Genomic DNA, 23855 nt, shown 5'->3' with positions numbered 1-23855 from the left:
CAGGCCGCCCGCGCCTCCTCCGGGGGGCGGCCCCGCGCGCTGCCGGGCCTCGCCGCCATCTTGGCCGCTGCCCCGGGAGCGGGACGGGCCGAGTCGGGCCGGGGCGAGCGGGCCGCACTGGGCCGGGGGAGGTACGTGGGGCCGGGGCGGGGGGGTGGTGTGTGAAGGTGGGGTGTGCCCGGGCCGCGGAGGGAGGCCTCACCGCGGGGGGCGTTGGTTTCCGTGGTCGGGGGAAGCGGCGGCCGTCGCGGCGGGGCGGGCCTCGGCGGCAGCCGCGGGACTCCCGCCCGGAGGGAGCCGCCTGTGCCCGGGCCCCCGAGGCAGCCGGCAGCGGTTCTGGGTGTGCGGAGTCGGGGAGGGGCGACATCCCTGTCAGCGCTGGTCGCGGGAGGCTGCCCCGTCAATCCCAGACTTCCCGTTTTACCTGCGGCCATTTCCGTTCTTCGGTGCCCATTTAAATCCGATATTATTTCCGCGTTTCAATCATAATAATAATAAAAACAACCCTGCTTCTTCTGGGCTCTGGCGCGTGTGCGGGACAGCGCGGCTTGTGCCGGAGTGAGGGCCCGGCGGGCGGCTGTGGGCCCGTCAGCGCCCCGGGCCCGGCGGGGGCTACGTAGGTTAGTCTAAAGCGATATAGCAGTGATGAGAAGGGGGAATTATGCTCAGGGAGGTAATTAATTTCGTTTCTAGGGGCGGTGGCACACGGCCTGCAGCAGGGGTGATGCAGGAGCCCGTTCAGGGCTACGTGCAGAACCTGCGGCAATGCCACAGCGGGGGGGGCTGCAGGAGGGGTGGTGGCCGGGCCGCCTCAGCTCTTCTTCGGCTGCATTGCTGCAAACGGGCTGGTTCTGGTCATGCTGTACGTGCTTAATTAGCCCGAGAGCCCGTGAGTGTAGATTTGCATAATACACGCTGGAAGTTATCATCCGCCACTGTGCATTGCACATCGCTTCGCCTGGTTCGCTACCTGACAGGGTAATGGAGTGGAGGGTCTCTCCTCTTTTCTTTTGTTTCAGTGCTAATCTGCTTTGAAGTAGCAATGCACTTACTGTCTTTTCAGTATGATGAATGATTTGTATCCATTAGATGATGATCGAACCGGAGGAATAGCTTCACCATTAAATGTAGCTATTGTATAAATAACCAGGCAAAAAAATCATACTTGAATAATGAAAATTTGTGTTCATAGAAGGCAGACTGCAGTATGGGAGAGGAAAAGCTATTTGCAAGTAAATTAAATTACTCGTGCAGGAGATAAAATAATGGAAGCAATGTTTTACAAAAGAACTGACTATGCCAACCATGAGAATGATTCAGCTAGCAGTTCCCAGAAGGTTTGAATAGTACATAGCTTCTCATTTATTTAAAAAAAAAAATCTGAATGGTATTTCACTGTAAATGTCTAGGATTTAATCAGTGATGTGTTGGGTGCTAACTCAAAACCAGAAGAAAACCAGTCTTGGGGAAAAAAAAAAAAGGGACAAGCAGATTCTTTCCTGTCTGTGTGCACATACCTGAAAATTCCTTGCAGATGGCAAATTAAACATTGAGATCATTCCACGCCCTCTAGTGCTTAATTTTGCTGTCCTTGTCCAGGAATGAAATTTCCTGTTGTGCAAAATAGCTATGTGCCACTTAAGTCCCAGTTACTCTTTCAAACAAAGCTCTCCTTACAAGCAGTTCCGCATTAAGAATCTTAAGTAGAAACCTTGTCATGAGGATTCATGAAAGAGAAATTGAAGTCCTTGAGGTAGAGAGGTCTGAACAGCAGGTGACAAGTGGCAGCTGTACTTCATGGTTGTAATAATGGAAGAAACCAAATTAAACCTTTTTAGAATGTTGAGTTCCTTCCTCTTATTTCCCTTTTATTTTCACCCAACTTACTTCCTACGTAGCATCCAAAACTCAGTTAATAAACAGAAAAAAATGTGAAATCTTTTTTATGCTATTTCAACATAATGCAAGGAAGGCTGCTTTTTAACAGGAACTTCTTGGAATATTCTTTAAGACTCCTTACTCTGGAGCCTGATTTTATTCTATAGGATGGAAGAATTAAAGGGGGCCACTCTGCTCTTTTCTTGTGAAACAAAAGGGAGGTAAAAATGGTTATTAGCCCCATTTCTACCATCTGCGTTTTGGACTAGTCGTGGCAGAGTGCACACACGTTAGTAAGAGCTGTCATTTACAGCGGGGTTCCAGTGATAGTTGTTGGCTCTGATCTAGTGTTTCAGTAGTGCATGGCTCTTTGGCACAGAGCTTGTCCTTTCTTGAACCTCGAGTGCCTCTTAAAATAGAGCCTGTAAAAAAGAACTGGTAGCACTGTTGCTCTGGCCCGTCAGACTTAGTGGAGCAGTGAATTGGGAGAGCACGGTGGACAACATCTTCCCAAAGAACTACTGAGCCAAGGCTTTTATGTCCTGTGATCGAATCCTGCTTCCTTGGCCGTTCAGAGTTGTCAGTGGTTTGGCTGGAATATGAGCCTAATTATCAGTCTGTTCCTGACAATCCCGTTGACTGTAAATGCGTGACAAGATATTCACCTTACCTGTGCCCATTTGGTCCTCTTTGTCTATTCAGCACTGCTTTCAGAGAGTGAATTTCTTAAGTTGTCCCTTAGTAGTCCTAAGGCGGCCGATTCAGATGTAAATTGTGTTAGAAATCTTCCATCTTCATGTAAAAACGTAGTTTTAGCAATGAATTTTTAATTGTTTTGGTGAGAGTTTTTTCTAAGAAACTTGCTTTTTCAGCTTTTACAGTGAAGCTTTCTGTTCTTGCAGGTCCCAAAGGGAACTGCAGTTATTCAGGATCTAATATTGTTCTGTTGGCAAGAGATGGAACTATCTTGCCAGCAATTAGATTTATACTGGAACTAAATTGAACAGAGGCACCATGCAAATGTATTATTGGAAAGCTCATCAGTCAGTAGCTAAAATGCTGCACAAATTCTTATGCAGACTCTGATTGTTATTGGTAAAAGCATGGAGGAAGTTGGAAATTTTGTTATGGATACCAAACACTGATTTAAGACAACTTCCGAGTATTCTCAGAAGAATTATTGCTTTTAAAAACAATTCCAGACAGTTACTAACAGTGCTCTAAATAAGAGTAAAGGTAAATAAATGTATACTGAGTATCTGGGAAGCAAAGTGTTTAGTCTTTAATAGGGATGATCTTGCTGATAAAATACGTGCCTGAGTAGGTGTACAGACACAAGCACTTCATGGTGTTAAGTTAGAGTTGATTTGATTCTGGGAGTTTTGCTTGATTAACAGAGAGGGACACCAGGCAGTTCTTAGGAAGGGTTGCAAAAATATTTTTACTTTAATGTGCAGATACGTAAGCTGTGGGCATCTTATAAATGAAAAGATTCGTGACATTTGAGCAGTGGCAGTAAGATATGCTAACAATGATAAGGAGTCTTACAAAAACTGTGAAATTACAGAATGTTCACATTTTAGTAAGATCTGAGACTTCCAGGTATATCGGTTTGAATCACAACTTCTAATGTTGGGGGGGGAGGGGTTGGTCTAGCTCATTATACATATGTTCAGAGCTGCTGTGTTGGCTGTCTTGAAAATGTCATTCCAGTATTTAATAGGACTTCATTCAATTTGCTGTTTTAAGAGCAATGGGGCTGGGCAGGTGGGGAGCAAACATTGTCTTCACGTGTTTGTGTCAGTGACGCATCTTGAATTAGTAGGAAAAAGCTAAACTGCCCACCAGCTGGGTGTGACAAAAATACTAGCTTTAAAATAGAAATAGAACTGCCTATCTTAGCTTATTTGTTTCTCCAGATTACTCTAAGCATTTGATTACTTTCCGTTTGCTTGTCACTGGAAGTTCATTTCCACAAATACATAACAGAGGCTCAGACAGTCCACCCCCATTAATCCTCCACCCTTCAGAGCAGCTATGCCAAATGCAGGGAACATGGAAGCTGTGGAATGCTTTCCCGATGATGATCCCATTTTGAGGCGTTTTCAGTAATTATTACTAGCTCTAAAGGGCATTGCAGAGGTCAGTAATAAATTCCTCACTTCCTCGTTTTCAGAGCTTTGACTGGAACTCAGCTCAGTGTTAGGAAAAAGCAGCTGGTAACAGTATTTCTGCATTAATTACATTTTAGAGTACTTAATTGTAGCTAAGGACAAGCACGTGCAAGCAGTCTTTTTCCCATGCTCCCAGTCTCTCCCTCTTGCCAATGAGCTCCACTTTTGTCTTGTGAGCCTGCTGTGACTTCAGTCCAGATGTTTCTCTGCCTGGAGATTGAAAAAACAGTAACGTTGCCAAATCCAGATTGAGTCAAAAGCAAAGATACAGACTTGGAAACAGCGTATAGAAGGCACCTTAGTTGAAGTATTTAGTTCTGCAAGGACTTCAAATTCTGGTAGGATGGAAATGACTGCCAAGAGTCACGTGGATTTCATGTGTCAGAGCAAGGATGGGGAGTCTGTCAGAAGAAGCTGCAAAACCTCTGCTGGGCTGCTTGTTGCTGGAGTCTCTGTAAGATGCTGTTCAGTCAGGCAGTAGTACAGAAGGCTGTTGGCCTACTAAAAATGAGCTTGAGTGGCTTGCTCTGGACTACAGATGCAAACAATAATCCACATACGTTTCAGTCTGCGTCTTAGGCCTAAAAGGAGAGAGATGGGAGGTTCGTCCTTTTGAAATAGCCCTAGAAGCACACCTTCCGTGTTTTACATAGAGTGGGTTTGTGCTGCCTTCTCAAAGTGGTGTATGTGTACGCTGCTGCACTCTCATGATTCTTAAATTTTTGGTGGTGTGCTTTTGCTACTGTTTTCTTAAACTTCTGAACTTTGATTCAAGACCTTTTACCCTCAAAGTGTCGCAGCTCTTAATATGCTTTGCTGTTTGCCCATGAGTATTAACTTGACCTATTGCTGTGAGGAATCTCACTGTTACTAGATTGATTTCTTATGTTCAGCATTTTTTATTCTTTTTTTTTTCTTTGTAAATCTAGTGTTCTGATAAGATAGAAGAAGGTAGGGTACTGAGAAATGAATTCAGGGATGTCTACATGTCTTAAATGAAATGTGGCACTCAAAAAATAGAGTAGCTGGGAAATCTTCAGTATTGGGAGCACTGTAAGTAATTTTTGTTAAATAATAGCTTACATAAAATATATTTGTAGTAGCACCAGTTGTAAGATATCCAATATGAAATCCACCTTTAATTGGCTGGTGCTGTTTATTTGACAGTGTGTGGGATAAATCAAATGGCTTAGTCTTGTGTATAATAGACTGATGTCCCCGCTGCTGTAAGAGCTTCTTTACTGTAGTCAGCGCTGGCAGAGGGAGGTGTCCAAACTGAGCTGCCCATTGACTGATAGGGCAGGGCTGGTGCCCGTGGGTCTGCCGGCTCTGTACTTCAGCTGCAAGAGGAGAGCTTTGATTTTCCAGAGCACTTCAAATTAGCAGCAAATTAGTGTACTCCTGCAACTTTGGAAGGAGGTAAGGAGTATGTGAGGGGTTTTGAAGGGAACTCTTATGCTAAAAGCAAAATAACTAAGTATCATGGGAAACCCTGTAATCCCCGTCTTCATGCCCAGAAGATAGGGTAGGCAGCTAGGTGGGATCTTACTGCTCAGTTTCCACAGATACTGTAAAGCTGTAATCTGCCATGCACGGGCCCCTGGATCAGTTTGTTACTCAAATTCACCATGAGGCCACACAAACACTGGTATGAACACAGCCAGTACCTGGGCAGCTTGGGGCAGATGACTGACTAAACAGGGGCCGTGGTCCAACGCTACCACCCTTTCTGGCTACCCGTGCCCTCCCTCAATTGCATATCAAGTTGTGGTCTAGTATCCTAAGTGGATCTTACGGCAAAAGAAGACGCCCTACTAACACAGCCATTTCGTGCGCCAGGAGCTTGCTGTGGGCCCAATAGAATGAAGTTGCTGTATTTAAGTAGCAATTAGGTTGGCACAGCTGTGCTTGTTAAAAGTGTATCATGAGAAATGTGATCTGATCAATAGAATCTGTATGAATGTTAACAGCAGGACAACTGCTAAGGCTTAAAAACACTCTGTCACCCATATCTGATATACTTTGTTAGAGTATGGTCCGAAACTGCCTGCAGTCTAGCATAGCTTCTCCACAGTGGGCTGTGTAGATCAAGTCCTCTGGAAACAGTCTTACCAGTGCTGCTTGTACTGAAACGCTCCTATGCAGCTTTGTGTGCATTTCCTGGGAACTGGGTTTTATATTTGTTAACAGATATGCTATTGTATCCATATTAAAATGTACAGAGAACTATTCTAAGCTTCATAGCTGATCACCTTCATATGTTTGGGCTGCCTTGGTGTGGAACAATACTGACATTCAGTGGTTGATTATACTTGCCACTGTTGTGCGACTATCCAGGAGATTTTGGAGGGTGTTAATGTTCAGTGCTGGCTAAATTCAAAACATGTTTAGTTAAACTGGATTAAAGCAATTGTGTCATGGCTCCTTTATAAGAATGCTGTGCTCCCAGTGTTAAAATTGTCTGTTTTTTTAACAAACTAAATTAGAGATTAATTTGGTCCGGGAGAGATACCGTAGAAACATGCAATAACTTCGTAGCTTTATTTCCTTTCCCACTCTTAAGCGAATCAACAATCACAGTTTCCGAAACAACTTCCTTTTATATACCATATTTGCTTAGTTGGATTTTTCTGTCCATGTTTTGACTATTGGTCTTTTTGTGTCTACCACCACTGTGCTCTTCACTTGAGGTATCTAGGACCTGGCAAGGCCCCAGTGAAGATGAGCACATTGCTGTCATGCATGTAAAGGAGCAGCTGGAGTTTGGAATTTGAAAAGCTGGATCTTGGCTCCCTTCCCACATCTGCTGACTTAGATGGAGGGAAATAGCATGCTAAGTACCGTCTTTAGTAGTCCTTTTTCACCTTCCCTGGTGGGCTTCGGAAGACGTACTTTTGTTTTGTTGATATCAGCAGGGCCAGACCATTTTTCAGTGTTAAAAGTCTGTTGGGAGGTCAGCCTAGTACTCTGGGCAGTTTAGGTTTGGACACAGCAACAAGAGCTCACTCTGGATAGAGCTACGTGCTTATTCCAATATTTTGGAATGAGGCTTAATCATACAGTGTTTAGATTCCTTAATATTTCTGTGGGACTGGACCATTTACATTTAGATGCTTCTGTGCCGTCTTCACATTTGTGTGCCAGAGTTAACATTAGCGAAGGAGCAAATTTTATCGGCATTTTATGGCCTGATCCTGGCCAAATATCCTAAGATTCATTAAAACTATGATAGGGTTTTGGTAGATGTGTTTGGCTTCTCTTGGACATACAGAGTTGATGGTGGTGTTCCTGTTTCAAGGTGTGGATGCCCAGTAACTGTTTGGTCTCTTTCCAGTCATGTTTGAATTCCTCCAAAGGCTAAATAAACTTCAGTTCAGGGTATCTCCATTGCTATCATCTGCCCATGTCCACCACCTTCTCTGCACCAGCTGTAGCATTCTCTGGCAACGTAGTAAGTTGCACCAGGAAGCTGATGTGACCAGAAACTCCTTTTTCTGGGTCAATTTATGGCTGGACCGGTTTCCTGATACAGGTAATTGCAGAGCCACAGACCTGCTCAAATCAATACCTGGAAGGCAAAAGCGATGAATAGCCGGTGGCAGCTTCTTCAACTACAGAATGAATTTATGCAGGTTATAAGTACCAGATTAGCTTCACCGTAAGGAGCCAGTGCTTGAGTTACAGTTTGTTTGTTTTGTTTTCTAAGCCCGAGTTTAAACTTGGACCTTATTTTTGTCAGAGAATGGTTATGCTGCAGGTCAGCCGAAGCGTTCTATCTGTCTGATGTAAAGGCTAAAGAGATAAACTGAAGTCTGACAGCATTTGTCTCTTCTGTAGGTGTGGAGAAAATAGTTTGTTCCCTTCATGTGAGTCAACAACTTCGTTCACTTATTATCGCGTTGAAAGCTGAGAAATAGATTGGGAATTAGTTTTAGAAAAAGGCACGTAAGCTTCTTGTCCTATGAAAAAAAATGAAGGATCAGTGGCTGAGGCATGTTATTTGTAAATCTTTAAAGATATTAGAAAAAAGTTACATTCCTTATCTGCAATTCATACTCCCCTTTTTCATGAGTGACTTAGTTTTTAAGTGTAAAACATTTTATGTAAACATATTTCATGTGTGTCAAGCACACTTGAGGCAATTTTATTCATTAAACCAGATTTAAACTCCTGGTTTTGTGTACTTCTAATGAATTCCAACCCTTTATCCAAGTGCAGCTTGGCATAGATCATAAGTAAAAGACTAATCAGCCAGCAAATAAAAAACACTTTTCTAGTTCAGTAGCTGAAAGCTCACAGGCTAAAGAGCTATATCTTTGAGACAGTATAATTCTTAGTTATGTGTGTAAATGTTATACAACTTCCTCTTCCATAGGAGACTTTATGGATAAGTTACCCTTACATGTTGCCAAACATGTTTAAGTGAGTGCCAACTCATGAGAATCAGCTTTTCTTTAAGAAATAACTTACAAATACCAAATAGGGATGAAAGTGAAAATCAAGGGTGCTAGCTTCTTGCTTACATTGTGATATATGTTAGCGACTTAATCCACTGTGAAATATTTTGTGGTGAAATATTCCTCTAAGTAAAGAAAATGCAATTTAAAGAAAAGCAGCAAAGCAGATCTTTTTCTTAAATTCACAGTGTGTGTTAACAAAGAATAACCGTTGTAAGAAAAAGAATCTGGGAGAAGAAATGATGTCAATCCTCATATCCTTTTGTTTATTTTAACTTCTTTGAATGTGTTTCCAACAGAAAATGATCCACAGCCTGTTTCTTATAAACTGTTCTGGTGATATATTCTTGGAGAAGCACTGGAAGAGCGTTGTGAGCCAATCTGTGTGTGATTATTTCTTTGAAGCTCAGGAGAAAGCAATCGATGTTGAGAATGTGCCTCCTGTCATCTCAACGCCACATCACTACCTCATCAGCATCTATCGGGATAAAATCTTCTTTGTGTCTGTCATACAGACAGAAGTGCCACCTCTCTTTGTAATTGAATTTCTACACCGAGTAGCAGATACTTTCCAGGTCTGTCACTGTTAAATAATTTCAAAACTGAAATAATTCCAAGGGAATTTTTGAATAAATTTATTTTAAAGAAAGGTACTGAAAACTCCTGTCAGTGACTTACCCCTTTGCAATTTTTATGTCAAACACTGATTTGTTGAGTACAAAGGAAAAGAATGTATATTTTGTGTATTCAATTGATTTACAGATACCAGTGCATGTGCACTAAAACCCAAAATCCCATTTTGTAAGTGCTTTTTTCTGTAAGCTTTTGTACCGTTAACATTATATAAATGAACAAGAAGGAACATGCAGTCATGAAACACTCTGTAGGGAGGAGAGAGATACGAAGTGTGAGTCAGTTTTCAACTTATTTCACAGATGCTGTAAATAAAGGAACCTCTGTGAAGACTGAGCATTGCCAAAAGATAATCTTATTTTACGAGAGTCTTCTAACTGAAGATGTGTTCATGTTCACGAGTGGGAGAACCTTTGGGATATATATACTAGTAAACCAGATTACAATAATTTCACTGTTCACGCTGTCTTTATTTCTAATTAGATGATAAATGTAACTTTAACATATGATGCAATCAGACTATAGAAGTAGCTAGTCAGTTTAGGCACTAAAATTCCTTGATATATTGGAGGCTTTCTGTAAGCAAAAACACCAAACAAACTTTTACAAAGCATTTGAACAGGAATAAAAACCCTCTCCTTTGTAATCTCTGATTTGTTTAGGATTACTTTGGCGAATGTTCTGAGACTGCAATTAAGGACAATGTAGTTATTGTGTATGAACTTCTAGAAGAAATGTTAGACAACGGCTTTCCACTGGCAACAGAATCTAACATATTGAAGGAGCTGATTAAGCCTCCCACAATTTTGCGCTCCGTTGTCAACTCCATCACAGGTATGAAAATAAATAATTTTCAGCGGTGACTGGCTGCTTAAAAACAAAGCCCCATCATGCTTCATAGCTAAAAAATAATATCGTATCAGTGTGAACCTGGAAGGTGAGGCCGCTGTCCTGCCACTTCTCCCAAGACTTGAATAAAAGCAACTTCCTCCTTATTTGCAGTTTATGCCTGGCCCCTCTGCCATCCCCAGTGGCACTGTCTGGTCCAGCTACAGCTGCTGAAGTCCCTCAGGAATAGCGTTCCCAGCAGAGACTGCACATGCTGGAGACAGGTGCTCTGGGGTTGGTACAGAGCTAGCCCCAAGCCTCGAATAACTGAGGGCATTGGAGAAGGTTATGCATATTATAAGAAATCATTATAGAAAGGTATATAACAGATATCTAATAAATCTTTGCTGACTGGGAACAGATAGCATGACAGGGAGCAAATGGCCTGTCCTCAGCCTCCTCTCCATGCCCCCCACATCCATCAGGCTGTTGTGAATGGTTATGTCTTGCACTGACAGAACCAAATGTCTGTCAGCTGAGCTGATGGAATCTGCTTGTCTGGCAAGCGGGTGCAAGGGAGGTATGCCACGAGGTGTCACATGGGGTCAGAGATATGCGAGATGTTTGCCTGTACATTGTGTTAGAGAAGGGCAGTAGGCGGGCTGCAGGGCCACACAGACATGGTGCTCAGAGGAGCTGGTCCTTTGCACATGTGGTTTAATCTTTGAGTATAAATCTCAGTTTTAATTCCTGGGTTTGGGGGTTGGGTTGTGGTTTTGTTTGGTTTTTTGTTTGGTTTTTTTTTAATGTGGTTTTGGATGGTAGTAGTTATACTTAAAAAAATATCTATGACATTAATGGACTAGATGCACCACTATAAAGGGAATTAAGACTCCTGAAGCCAAGGGTTGCAGCATTAAATCCTCTTGTTTTATCTAAAGCCTTATTAGAATTCCCTAGGAGCCTAAAGCACCTGCCCAGGGTGGCCTGCATCTTGTCACTGTCAACAGCCCAGCACTGAGCGGGTGGGAAGCGGCAGCCTGAGCACTCTCCCGCCTGCCTGGCCAGGCAGCCCAGCCTAGGCAGCACTGCTGCAGCCTGCAAGGCTGCCGAGGGACAAGAGCCACGGACACCGCAACTGCTCCCCTTCAGAGATGCAGTGGGAGTGAGGAAATGGTTGCAACTCTTCCCCCTGCATTACAGCACCGGCATGGGCTTTAGGAAGGGGTTTTCTGTATGAGTTATTTTACTAGCTCAAAAGAATTAAAATTTCTGTTTTCTGCCTGCTAGGAGAGGGCCTACCGCTGGCCATCAGCTGTCTCACGCATCGGGACACCCTACCACATTCGCTGTGCTAAAGGGCACAAGCAAGCATGAGCTATGGCTCTATCCTGAGACCTACTTCTAGCAGAGGGAGTTGTTTCCACTATTCTGGGATTCTAAGGCCTAAGCCCCAGAAGTGATAAGATTTTTTTTTTTTTCTTTTTTAAAGAATCATCAGTTTACTTTATACCTAGGTAGCTCAGGAAGCCCTTTTCTCACACTATTAAGAACCAGTAGCCAAAGGTAACAGCAAGGCAGGCAGGGGCATCACTGTTAAGGACCCCAGAAGTTGAGCCAACAGGTCAGGGTCAGGATCGGGATCAGATGATAACAGGGTCATCTACAGCTCAGTGATTGCCAGGAAAGTCCATCGTGATGAGACAGGTCAAGCCAGAAAGTCAAGTCTGCGGGCCAGGGTCTGGATCGCTTTGGCACGTGGTCAGGTGTAGACATGGCTGTCATGTTGCTGCAAGGTAGCTCAGGTGGGTGCCAAGGGTGAGAGCCTCAGCCTAACAACAGCTCCCCAGCAAAGAGGGTGGGAGCCCTCCCTACAGCTTCTTCCAGCTCTTGCTTCGTGACAACTCTTATCAGCAAATCAGCCCTGAAGCCAGCCAGCTAAAAGTCTTAGGAGAAGGGGGAAGCGTGCTTAAGGCCCTCACAAGGAGCTGTAACATCTTGAATTGCAGCGATAAAATCCTTCACAGGATCTATCCCCCCCCCCCCCCCCCCCCCCCCCCCCCGTCTACTCCCACTCAAACCTCCTGCTGACTTGAGCCTTGTATTTTGCTATGTAAAGTATAGCATGAAAAATGTAAGTCTGGACACATCCTTAAAGTGCATTCGCATCACCTAATGAATGAAATTTTAGTGGCCCAGGTTCTAGTTTGCAGTTCTTGGGAACAAACCTTGCTTTGATTCTTAATTTTGGCAGTCGAAACATTCCTTTTGTAATTATTTACTGATATTGAGTTCCTTTTCATTTTTAAGGCAGTAGTAACGTGGGTGACACGCTTCCCACTGGACAGTTGTCCAATATTCCTTGGCGCAGAGCAGGGGTGAAATACACAAACAACGAAGCTTATTTTGATGTTATCGAAGAAATTGATGCAATTATAGACAAATCAGGTAAGATGCCTTGCAAACTCATTTTTGTTTGTTGAATGTATTTACATTTAGCTGCTGATGTTTACAGAGAATACAATCCAACTGCTTTTTGGGGTGTCTTTTATATACATGAATCTATGTCTTAAATAGAAATATCCAATTTAAAATGGCATGCCCAAATGTATTTCTTGGTTCATCTTAAAATAGCAATATGCTCTAGGCTGCTTCAAGAACATCCACAAGAAATATTATCTACTTAGATGTTTTCTGTTTGTATATTGATTATCTCTTAAGAGATATAAATGGAAAAAAATATTTGAAGTTTTAAATATGATGAGAAAATTATCTTCCATTGTTCCTGCCAAAAATTTTCTGTAGTCCTTATAGGCCCTCAAATGAGCAAGACAAAAGCTTTCATTAGCATTCTTCTCCGAGCAAGACAAAACTTGGTTGCAAAACAGCTGGACAGTATTGTTTTCCTTATATTTAAACTGGAGCCAGATATTATGAAGCATAATTATACTCCTTTCTTTTCTGTAAATGAAACGTGGTACCTTCAAATACAAAAGTCTTTAATCTGAGATTTAACTCTGAGGAGGAATCTGATAACTTTTGTGTAAATGTTGCCAGTGCCAAGAATTAGAAAATAAATGATCAAAAAAGAAAACTGTTATGCTGTGAGGACAGGAGCCTGCTGTTTTGTTCATTATTGGAACCATCAGTTCCTAAAGCTAAAGACTGGATGGCACCATTTTGCAGTGGTATGGGGCAGGGACCAAATCTCTGATTTCTTCATGTAGTGCTGCTGTTGCAGCAGTAGTCAATATTGTTTTGGTTCCGTACACCAATTCGACAAATGCTTTGGCCACCGTTGAACTGGATAGTCATAAATAGCTATTGTGCAGCTCTTGCTCTTGCTGTCTTGAAACTAAAAGAAGGTGGCGGAGTCAGAACACCCTGACAGTTGTGTTACTCTCCTTGCTCAATAGGATTCCCATGAGTGCTTAGTCTGAGGAGTTACAAGCGAGACCGTGTTTGTATTTCTGTATGTATTTCAAGTCTGGTCAGTGTCCATTTCCTACTGAGGATCCACTGCAGTAGTCATAGCTACTCTTTTCTGCTCTGATCCCTTGGGGACTAGCAATGCAAGAATCTTTCTTCCTAACCTTCACTAGGACTAAGAAGTAGATGAGGTTCCTCCCCTAGAATAAGGATGTTATTTTATTTCTTAGGGATATGGTTAACTGCTTTCATCGGAAACAGGATCCCTTCTTTTCAGGCGAAGTATTAACCCACGGTTTCTCCTTCCCCTTGACTAGATCAGCAATAGTTTCTACCTATCTATTTTCTAAAATAACCTTTGCTTGCAGGGTTAATTAGTCCAGAGTCCGGCTCATGCCTTTCTGTCCTTATAGGGCATGTAAGGAAATGAGCCTTTCCTGGGTAAGATGCTTGGTATTCTTGCTTTGGGTGTTTTGGGCTTTTTTTTGCTATATGTTTATTTAACATCAAGATGAATACATAATCCCACTGTTAAAACAAGCCTTGCTTGTGAAAGCCAAGGTTATCTGGAGCTTTATAGCAAAAACTTGCTCTGTTTTGATGTTGACTGTTTTGATGTGCTTCACCTTCCCTGCACCACTACACAACCTGCTGGTTTTCTGGAGACAGAGGACAGGGATGAAAGAAAGAAAGATTCGGAGCTTAGACATTCTGAAATTCTTATTTGCTCATTGCTGGCAACCAGTTCAAGCACATCCAGTACGAGTCCTGTGTAATAGCTGGCACGAGTATAATTAGCTGATTTGGGACAAGCTGTTTGCTCTGGCTTATGTATTTTAGCAAGCTGCCCTGGCCACAGGTAACTGGAATGACCTTTCCTATCTGTCCTTGGCGTGTTCTTGAGCGGTGTGCAAATGTCATCTGTGCCCTCTAGCTGCACTTCACAACGTTTGTTAGGCCCTTGATAAATAATGTTAAGTGAAGCGTCTTTTCTTTTTTTCCCCTGCAGGTTCCACAGTCTTTGCAGAAATTCAAGGTGTTATTGATTCATGTATTAAGCTCTCAGGAATGCCAGACCTTTCTCTTTCTTTCATGGTAAATTTAGCATGTATTTGGGAATTTTAGTTGCTTAGGATTTATTTTTCTTAATGATCAGAGTTAAACAATTTTAAGAGCACAGTCACTACTTCACGTGTTACACATAGGAAAAATAACAATGAGTTTTGCGTTATATTGTAGAAGTTGCTGCATTGCTCATTAGTTGGAATGGCTTTTGTCTGTGCATAAAAATACGCTCACAGGAAAAGCTGTACCAGGTCAGACCAGAAATCCATCTAGCTCAGTAACGTGTCTCAGATAATGGCTAGGGATGATACTTAGAGTCTAAGAAATAGGAATTGTGTGGAGTTCAGTAGCTAGTTCAAACCGCTGATACTTGATGAGATTCCACTTACCACTTTGCCACTACTTACAGAACCCACGGCTGCTGGATGACGTGAGCTTCCATCCATGTATTCGGTTCAAACGCTGGGAGTCTGAGAGAGTCCTTTCATTTATTCCTCCCGATGGGAATTTCAGATTGATCTCCTACCGTGTCAGTTCACAGAAGTACGTTTCCATTTAGACATACCGATTCTTCAGATATACCATCTATCGCTTTCCATCTGAGTAACGACAGATTTCTCCTTGTTATGGGGGGACTTTGCATTGTTGCGAAAATGCATGTTCTCGGGTTTTGTCTCATCTGTTGCTCTGTCCCCACTAAAACAAGAAAACAGTTTTTCAGTGAGCTGCTGATACTCGGCAATCATTTTACAGTGGGATGAAGCACACATGACAGGAATACAGGGCTATTCATTCCTGGCTATCGTTGTTGCTGCTAGATGCTTTGTGGCTAAGTCTCTGTGAACATAGAGGACACTGATCTTCACACAAAGAATAAAGCAAAAAAAGCTAAACCGTAGATATTTGCAAACTAAGTCTGATTTGACTGGTGGCTGTTCTGAGAATTGGCTCAGTGAGATTACTTTAAAAAAAAAAAAAAAAACAAAACCAAAACAGATGGATGGAAAGCGATTAGGACAAGTGATTTGTAAGAAAATCCTTCTTTCTTGTGTTTCTCTGCTAATAAAATCACTTCAGCAATGATGTTGAAGAGCTGAGTATCACTTTTCGCTTTTGAAACAAACAGGTTCTAACTTGAATACCTGCCAGAAACGCAAGAACTGTTTATGAGAAAGAGCCGTATTTTCTCAAGCAGAGAAGTAGCCAGGATGCATTCAGCTACTGTCTTCTCTTTTCAGCTTGGTGGCAATTCCTGTATATGTGAAACACATGATAAGTTTTAAGGAAAATAGTTCTTCAGGAAGATTTGATGTTACAATTGGACCAAAACAGAATATGGGGAAAACAGTAGAAGGAGTTGTCATGACAGTTCACATGCCAAAGGCTGTACTTAACATGAACCTCACTGCTACGCAAGGCAACTATACGTTTGACCCAGTTACCAAAGTAAGTCTTAAGTTTTTATTTATTTAAATATCTAAGATGACATTAGAACAAGTCATACATATTGCAGAGCACCGGAGCAGTGTTCCACACTTAGCAAAAAACTTTCCCTTCAGCATATGTTTAGGAATTATTATCTTCTCTTTAAAACTTACTTTTTCAAACTTAGATACGCACCAGTTGTGATTTCTGGTTTTATCAGTCTCCCTTCCTTTCCCTTCCCCTCTACCTTTCCTTCCTGTCTTTTCCCCTGCCCCTTCACCCCCTATTTTTCTTTTCTGGATGCAGCAGTATTTTGCTGGTGGTTTCAGCTATGGCGTATTTTGCAATCTATGTTCTTTAAAACATACTCACCTGGAGAAAATGTGGTAAACTTGAAAACAGCCAGAAAAACAGGGAGCAGGTGATGAGAAAAAAAAATTCTTCCAAAAGATCTGCCTGAAGACACACAGGAAGGAAAACAAAGGGTCTGAAAAACTCTATCTTGGGAGTTCTGCTTTCTTGCCTCTGAGTTAGGGTTTGAGACCTAAATTTCCTAAATCTCCTGACACTTTTCAGTACCCAGGAACCATTTCGCTGAAATGCAGTCTGAGCCAAACCATTCTGCTGGCTCTAAGACGCTGCTCTGAGCTTTCTGCTGCCCTTGGAATATCTCAGTCAGCAATTGATTTGAATTGGAAGTGAAAGCTCTCCAAGTAACATTTTGTTTCAAAAAGAACTGACCTTGATCTTTTAAAAACAAAAACACCAACAAAAACACTTGAAGTCTCCCTTCCTCTCTGCAGAAATAAATTATACTGTGTTTTTATAATGAATTGGGATAACTAGGTGGATTGTAACTGCAAAAGTTTGTAGAATTAGGGAGAACCGAGGGTTTTTTCCTCCATTTATCAACAATTTTCAGTTTATAAGAACAACAACAAAAAAATCACCTCGTTGGTGAGTAAAGGGCCAACTTGGTTCCATGTACCTTCTTGAAAGTGTAAGAATCAGTGGGAAACAAGTGACCCTTAGGAAGGTTACTCTAGCGGAAACATCTGCTTTTGCCACATGCCTTGCTCATGTCCTCCTCGTTCTTACGTTTAAGTTCCTGCAACCTTTGTGCTGATTACTCTCCTTGCTTCATGGCCCTAGCCGAGCCAATCTGACAACAGGAACAATCACCATTACTAAGGGAACAAGGTGCATTAAGTGCACAGAGCAACTAAGGAACGCTGACAGGGCAAAAGAAATGCCGGGACAGAAAAGACACCGTACCTGCAGGAGCCCTAACCATGCCATCTCGCAGCCTGTGGGATAATTCTCAGGGCTACCAGCGACTTTCTGTACCCAGCTTGCAAACCGAAAGCTTGGCATGAACTTGACCTCATAGGTTGTTTCTTAGAAAGCTACTGCCACTATTCTCTTTCCTGACAAGGTGTTAACATGGGACGTTGGCAAAATTACTCCTCAAAAGCTCCCAAACCTGAAGGGCATAGTGAACCTGCAGTCTGGAGCCCCCAAGCCAGAGGAGAATCCAAGTTTAAACATCCAGTTTAAGATACAACAGCTTGCAATTTCAGGTGAGTGGGTGGGCATTACATGAAATTGGCACTGATGGAATGAGTAGCAGTAGGAAACTAAGTGGGAAACTGTTAATCTTTTAATTGGAGATGCTGATCTGAAGTCAGCTTGGTCCAAAAAGGTAAAGTCTGGTTTACCCAAACCTGACAGTCACCCTTTCCGGAAGATTCCCTTGCCGGGAATTGTGAATTCCCAATTGTTTTGCTCAAGAGAGACTTTGAGAAGTGTACAGAAGAATGAGTTTTTCTTTGTTGACTTGTGCGTTAAACATGCAAATTTATCCTTTTGGTGAAGAGTGATGGTTGATGACTTGGTATGCTGCTCTTGCCTTCCTTTAGCCTTGTACCACTAAAGCCCTTTCCAGTGGTCAAAAAACTCCATTCATTTTGAAGAACGCCCTGCTTATTCTTTCCTTCTGGAGCTGCTTAGTTCTTCACCTTCAAAAAATATGCAAGTAAAATCAGAATGAAGTCTATAGGGCAGGTGCAGAAGTAAATTTAAAATGAACAAGGCCTCGGTCTGCAAACATTTAAATCATGCGAGTAGTCCATGTGTAAAATGCTTCCGTAAGCAGCCTGGCAGGGAGAAGACCCTAACAGAGCATAGCCTCCCATGTGAATGGAAGGAGGATGAGTGAAGACAAGAGAAGACAATCTGTGGTAGAACATGTAGTATCTTTCTAGGTAGGTACCAGGCTACGGTCCTTTTGCTTCCTAGACTACTTTGCTGAGTAAATAGTGGTTAGTCCTTGGATAAGAACATAATCCTGCAGTTTCCTTTTAAAACTTGCAATCCACTAGTTTAAATCTAGTGGATCCAACGGCTGGATGCTGAAGGTAGTAGACCTGTGAGAAGGCAGAGGACAACCTGGAACTGTCAGGTAATGCATAGTTACTGGCATTCCTCAGTTAATAGCAGGGGGATTGCTGGTCCTGACTTCAGAGCGAAAAGAATTCTAGAACTTGGCCTTTGCTTCATTTACATTATTGGAAACAAGCGCAGCGTCTGGGAGCTGTGGCAGACAGACCCATTTGTTCAATAGCACATCCCTTGGAAGGAGGATGTTTGGCTCACTGAGTAAAACAGAAACGAGTTGTTGCCCTCCCGGGGCAGCTACGAGTCGGTGACCAGAATGGTCAGTTCTGCTGTTTCAAAGTGGGTGAACTTGTGAAAGGACAATTAGCTTCCTAATCCATCTTAACGTGCTTCAAGAAAACAGGACTTTTAAACACGCTGACGTGATGTCTAGCATTCCGCTTTTAACTTTGTACTTGTTTTTGTCTTTTTCAGGACTGAAAGTGAATCGCCTAGACATGTATGGGGAAAAATACAAGCCTTTTAAAGGTGTCAAATATATTACAAAAGCAGGAAAATTCCAAGTCAGGACATGAGAAGATGCTCTACTTCGAAGAGGAAATTCCCCTTAAAAAAAAAAACAAAACACAAACTTGACTGCTTAGTGACTTATGTTGCTATTAATTAGGTGCCAATTAATTAATTAATAGACACTGATTAGTTTGGGATCAAAGCATTTGTGCACAGCAGCTCTTAAAATGAAAGCATAGTTTAGTTTTTCTTAATAAGGTACTTTTTTTCTAATACACCTTCACTCTTTTTTTACTGAATTGTTGTGCTGGTGAATAGTTTGATATAGGCGATCCAGAAAATGTTGCAAACGCTACGCTGCCAGGCAGATACCAAAGCCCGGACGCCAATCACGCGAAGGCCGGACAGGCCATTGGAAAAGTCTTGTGGTGGCATATTTTGCTGCTGCAGCTGCCTGCAGAGAAAGCTCGGCTGTTCTCGCAGCCAGCTGCACGCTGGCACCCCACAAAGCATCACGTAATCCCTTCAGAAACAGAGGGCAGCAGGGAGAGGGGCAGGGCTCCCACGGGGCCTGGGACACAACGAGTGTCACTCCTGAGAAAGAGCTTCTGATGAAGACAAAAAAAAAATAACTTCCTTGTTGTTTACAAGAAATCGCCTTTCTTAAGAAGCATTTGCCTTAATCAGCTTTCATTTGTGCCATCTGCAGATGAGCTGATAAAAATAACATTCTGCATTAAATCTGGGAGGTGATTGTTGCTTCAGTAATCCACTTTCTTTCCATTCAATCTCATCATCGTCATTTTTTTTAAGAATACAGTTGCAGAGAGTAAGATCTATTTTTTATGTGAAGCCTTTGCTTTGATTTAGATGTTCCACTTGGAACAAGTGGATGCCACCAGATTTGTGCCATGTGTACATTGGAGCGTAGCTTTTTAGATAGCACAATAGAAGTGTCAAGTGTATTTAATGGTTGTGTGCTTTAATGTTATGAAATAAAGGGAACTCTACTGCAAATACATCTTCTCTTGTGAAATGTTTGCTCTCGTAAACTAGTCATGACGCTCCTAGGTGGAGACATCTGATAAAGAATTCAACAATGACTTCTTTTTGCAACATCTTTACTGAACCTGATCACTGTGCAGCTATTTAAAGTTTAGAAAGGGCATTTAGGAGCGTGGCAGGTAAGCACCTTCATATTTTTTTTATTTTTAAGTGGAGGACAATTAATGTTTAGATTATGACATTTCAAAGACGCAATAGTGATGATGCAAAGCCGACTAAACTGCTCCTTATACACCAGCATAAAATTGTTATCTCTGTAAAGCAGTATGTGCTCCGCGGTACCCATCAGGTTTCAAACCATATATTTGGTCAGTACTTGGCAGGCTGAGAAACCCGAGTTCAGAGTTAAGGAAGGGTGGGATACTGCAGAATATTTGTTCCCCGATTTGTTTGGCTTAGAAATTGATGAATAGGTGCTAATTTTGCTTCAGGTGAAGAACAGGAACTAAAGTCATACAGTAGTCAAAATGTCAAGTTTTGGGACAAAAAAATGATCCAGTCTGAAAAAAAGGAGGGGGAACCACTGGCAGCAAGCCAGGAAGAAAAGAAAAGAGCACATATTCTCTATTGGTAACTTTGCTAATACCACTCGGGTAAACTTGGGCTGCAGACAGCCATTTTCCGTTTCTGAAATTCCATATTAGTGTAGCTAAACCAGCACTTTTAAGAGCCAGCACCTGTAAGAAAGCCTTGCGTTTGTGTAGACACGACACTGGGTAGTAAAAGCTACCAACCCTCTAGTCTACGTGTTCAACTGGAGAAACGTCCACCAATTCATTACTTGTCCCAGAGTTACGCTCCACGTTCCAGTAAATGCCATCTTCCAGTTACAGTACTTTTACTAGAACTCTCATCTTCAGATGTAACTGGTGACATCCGAAGCTTAAATCTGAGTAGGTAGAGCTGCTCTCTGCATCAGTAGCCTGGAAACACCACAAGATCTCCTTTCAGAACTGACCCCACTACCAACAGAGAACATCATGCAATATCAAAACTGGCTCGCCTTAATGCCAGCCCTCTCCTTCAGCACATCACTGAACAACCCGCACCAACCTTCTGGAACTCGGGGACCCAGGGAAGAACGCACAAAGCTGCTGCCGCCGCCAGAAAAGCTTTGGTCCATACTTCACAGCACACCACCACAAGTCACCGTCAACAAGAATTACACTCCCCTGGTAGGAACCACCCTGCGCATGAGGATGCTTTTCATCAGGGAAATGTTTTTTGTTGCGTGAGACTTACCCCTTTTTGCTGTGGGCGTGCTGGCTCCCGCTGTTTCTCCAAACACAGGAAACTCAACTGCAGAACCTGCAACACCTGCAGCAGCGGGGACTGTGCACCTGTATAAATAGTACAGCTTAAGAAATCAGAGGATGTCATTATTGAGGAATTGGTACTGCCAGCTTTTGATCTCCCCTTCTCCGGGTGTCCGGCTCTGGCAGTGCTGGCAAAGGAGATTGGCTCTCAGGTTCTCATCTTCTCTCACATAGAAGACAACTGTGTGAACAGTATGAAACCTGAATTTTACCTATTGTTACTAAATCCAAGATGCCTTCCAGCACTGTGGGACTACTTCAGTCCTACAGCACCAGTAAATGTTGGTTCCACAAAGTCAGAACATTATGTGTGCTGGTAGAAATTTTTAGCAAGAAAAAGTGTTTATGAGAGGTTTATACTGATTCCGTGCCAATCACCCTCGCATTCCATTTGTGAAGTACAATTCCGATTTAGGAGGTGTTGGCCAGAGCAGCCGTTCTTCCCTTATTGACAGGATCAGGCAAATCCCATTTCAAGTTTTTAGAACCTCATTCAGTGCTACAAGAACAGATGACCATCAGGCCTCAGGAAAAAACCCTTTTCTCCCACCGGATCACAGACTCCAGTAAGTTCTTTAATTACTAGTTTTATGGGCACAAAAGACAGAAACAACCTGTTTGAATCTTCTCCCGTTTGAGGAACTTTGCACTTTTTTCTGTTCAGAATACGCAGAAACCACTGTTCTTCAGCTTTAGTATTTCTGCTGCTTCAGCTTTTTGCTCTTGTTGTCAGTGCGGTGTTACCCACTGCTCCCTTATCATTGATACTCACAAGCCGCCATTTGTACAAATGCATTTTTATTGTTTTAACAGAACCAAAGAAAGGTTGAAAACATTAGACTATACAATACATTTTGGTTTATAAACAAAGTTTTATAGTGGTAAAACATTTCTAAGTGACATTCATGGTCTTTTGCAAATTTTTGCTGCATTTCAGGTCCGAAGACCACTAGTGTTCAGAAGAGCAGCAATTGCATAAGCTGCACAAGTATCTTAGCTTCTACAAAACAGCTCAAGAGCTTAGAGCAAACATTCTGGAAGAATATCAAAGGCAACCATGATTCATAACTTTCCTGCAAATATTCCTCAATAAACAAAAAGTGATCTTTGGCATAAACAATTATGTATTAAAGGCATTAGTAATATTGCATTAATATCAGTCAAGCAACTAAACAGTGATGCTAAAAAAAAAATAATATTAAAAATCTCACAGAGAAGCCTGAATTGGGGGGGAGGAAATGTGAGGAGCCTTGAAAAGTAATACAGGAAGACTATTTAGAAAATCCCTTAAAAATAACCCCTACCTATTCAGTGTTATTTACTATTAAATAGAAATTACTACATTACAATTATGTTAAAGACCTGGTATAAACCAACCAAACGCAAGACATTCAGGTTAAGGCTCTGGCACCTCTTCCTTCCTCTTCCTGGTGCAGGTAATTGCGGGAAGAGAATACTAAGGAAAAATCCAAAGTACCACGTATTTCACAATACGCAGACGCAGGGAGTGAATTAAAGATGGACGCGTGCTTTCTCTTGCTAAGATCAGTCTGAGGCAGATGTATCATAATGAGTTTAACTTCCCTTTTTAGATAACAGTGCAATGAAGGGGGGGTAGAGGGGGAGAAAGTCCAACTGTAGAATAATAACGGACAGCTGACTCTACTGCGTGTCTCTTCGAGCTGTTAAGACTGAGCAGTTCTTCCACAAGAGCACTTTGATTAAAGGTGGTTTGATCGTGCAACGATTTTCAGCAAATTAACAGGGCATCATGAGGTCAGTGCTGATCTGGGCAGAAGTCTGCCAGTGTTCCTTGCAAACGTGCAGAGACTCCTTCTAAAACAATAATTCCCCTTTCTGTCAAATGCCAAAAGAGACTATGGAACAATTAAATTTGTGTGTGTGTGTATACATACATATATACATGAAGGCGTCATCCCAAGCCTATTTTAGTAATAGAGTGGGGGGGTTTTGTGGGTTTTTATTGCTGTGGGTCTGTTGTTGTTGTTTGTTTGTTTTTTTAAGGTACAGTAACACTTCATTCAATTCACTATTACTAGAACTTGAAAAAAAAGATTTTGAGCCTCCAAATTCCAAATGTCAAAAACAGTAAAAATATCCTCATATGTTTACCATTAGGAACCGCCGTTTTCTGGTAGCCATCGGACGACCTGAAAAGGGTTTCATGTCCCTGCTGTGCCTGGGTTTCAAAAAGCATATGCATTGTTGGGAACAAGGACAGTGAGGCAAAAGGTCATTTCTAATTGAGTATCTGTATCTTTTAATTTCCACCTTGAGTGGCTGGAATAACATTAGATGGAAGGAAGAGGAAAAAAGAATAATCGCATGTGCTCATTTGGTTTTCAAAAAGAAAGAGCCAGCACGTGGCATTTGCTGGTCCTGGACGTGCAGCTAGCGTAAGAGAACCGGGATTTTTCAGCTCAATACATTACTGAATTGGGCAAGAAGGAAAGAGTTCCATGATTTCAGTACAGTACAAGAGTTGTGGAATGCCTACCCACAGGGGGACAAAGACAGCTCCAGTTTTTGTTAAAGTACTGTTGCCAGGCAAAAACCAAAAGCAAAAAAATACCATTTTGGACATGGAAATTTAATCATCAGTTTACAACTATTCTGCTGACACGCCCCCCCCTCCGCTCCTCCCCTTTAATTAAAAA

The 23855-nt window shown here is 42.1% G+C and overlaps 1 protein-coding gene across 2 annotated transcripts; it reads left to right on the top strand.

The window, feature by feature from the left end:
* Window positions 1-18: 18 nt before the first annotated feature.
* Window positions 19-18911, top strand: AP3M1 (adaptor related protein complex 3 subunit mu 1). 2 transcript variants are annotated; one of them, XM_082486534.1, is made up of 9 exons: window positions 19-131; window positions 8809-9084; window positions 9805-9976; window positions 12281-12418; window positions 14409-14494; window positions 14874-15007; window positions 15703-15910; window positions 17325-17469; window positions 18761-18911. In XM_082486534.1, exons 2-9 carry the CDS (start codon window positions 8812-8814, stop codon window positions 18859-18861), a joined length of 1257 nt encoding a protein of 418 aa, XP_082342660.1. In that variant the 5' UTR covers window positions 19-131; window positions 8809-8811; the 3' UTR covers window positions 18862-18911. The 2 variants fall into 2 exon arrangements, with proteins under 2 accessions (XP_082342660.1, XP_082342659.1); XM_082486533.1 differs by lacking the exon at window positions 19-131 and having other exon boundaries at window positions 8081-9084.
* Window positions 18912-23855: the final 4944 nt, after the last annotated feature.

Source organism: Vanellus vanellus (assembly GCF_965231255.1).
Source record: "Vanellus vanellus genome assembly, chromosome: 7".
NCBI classification, from domain to species: Eukaryota; Metazoa; Chordata; class Aves; order Charadriiformes; family Charadriidae; genus Vanellus; species Vanellus vanellus.
The sequence above is the reverse complement of the archived record's forward strand: the minus strand, read 5'-3'. Positions and strand labels throughout refer to the sequence as shown.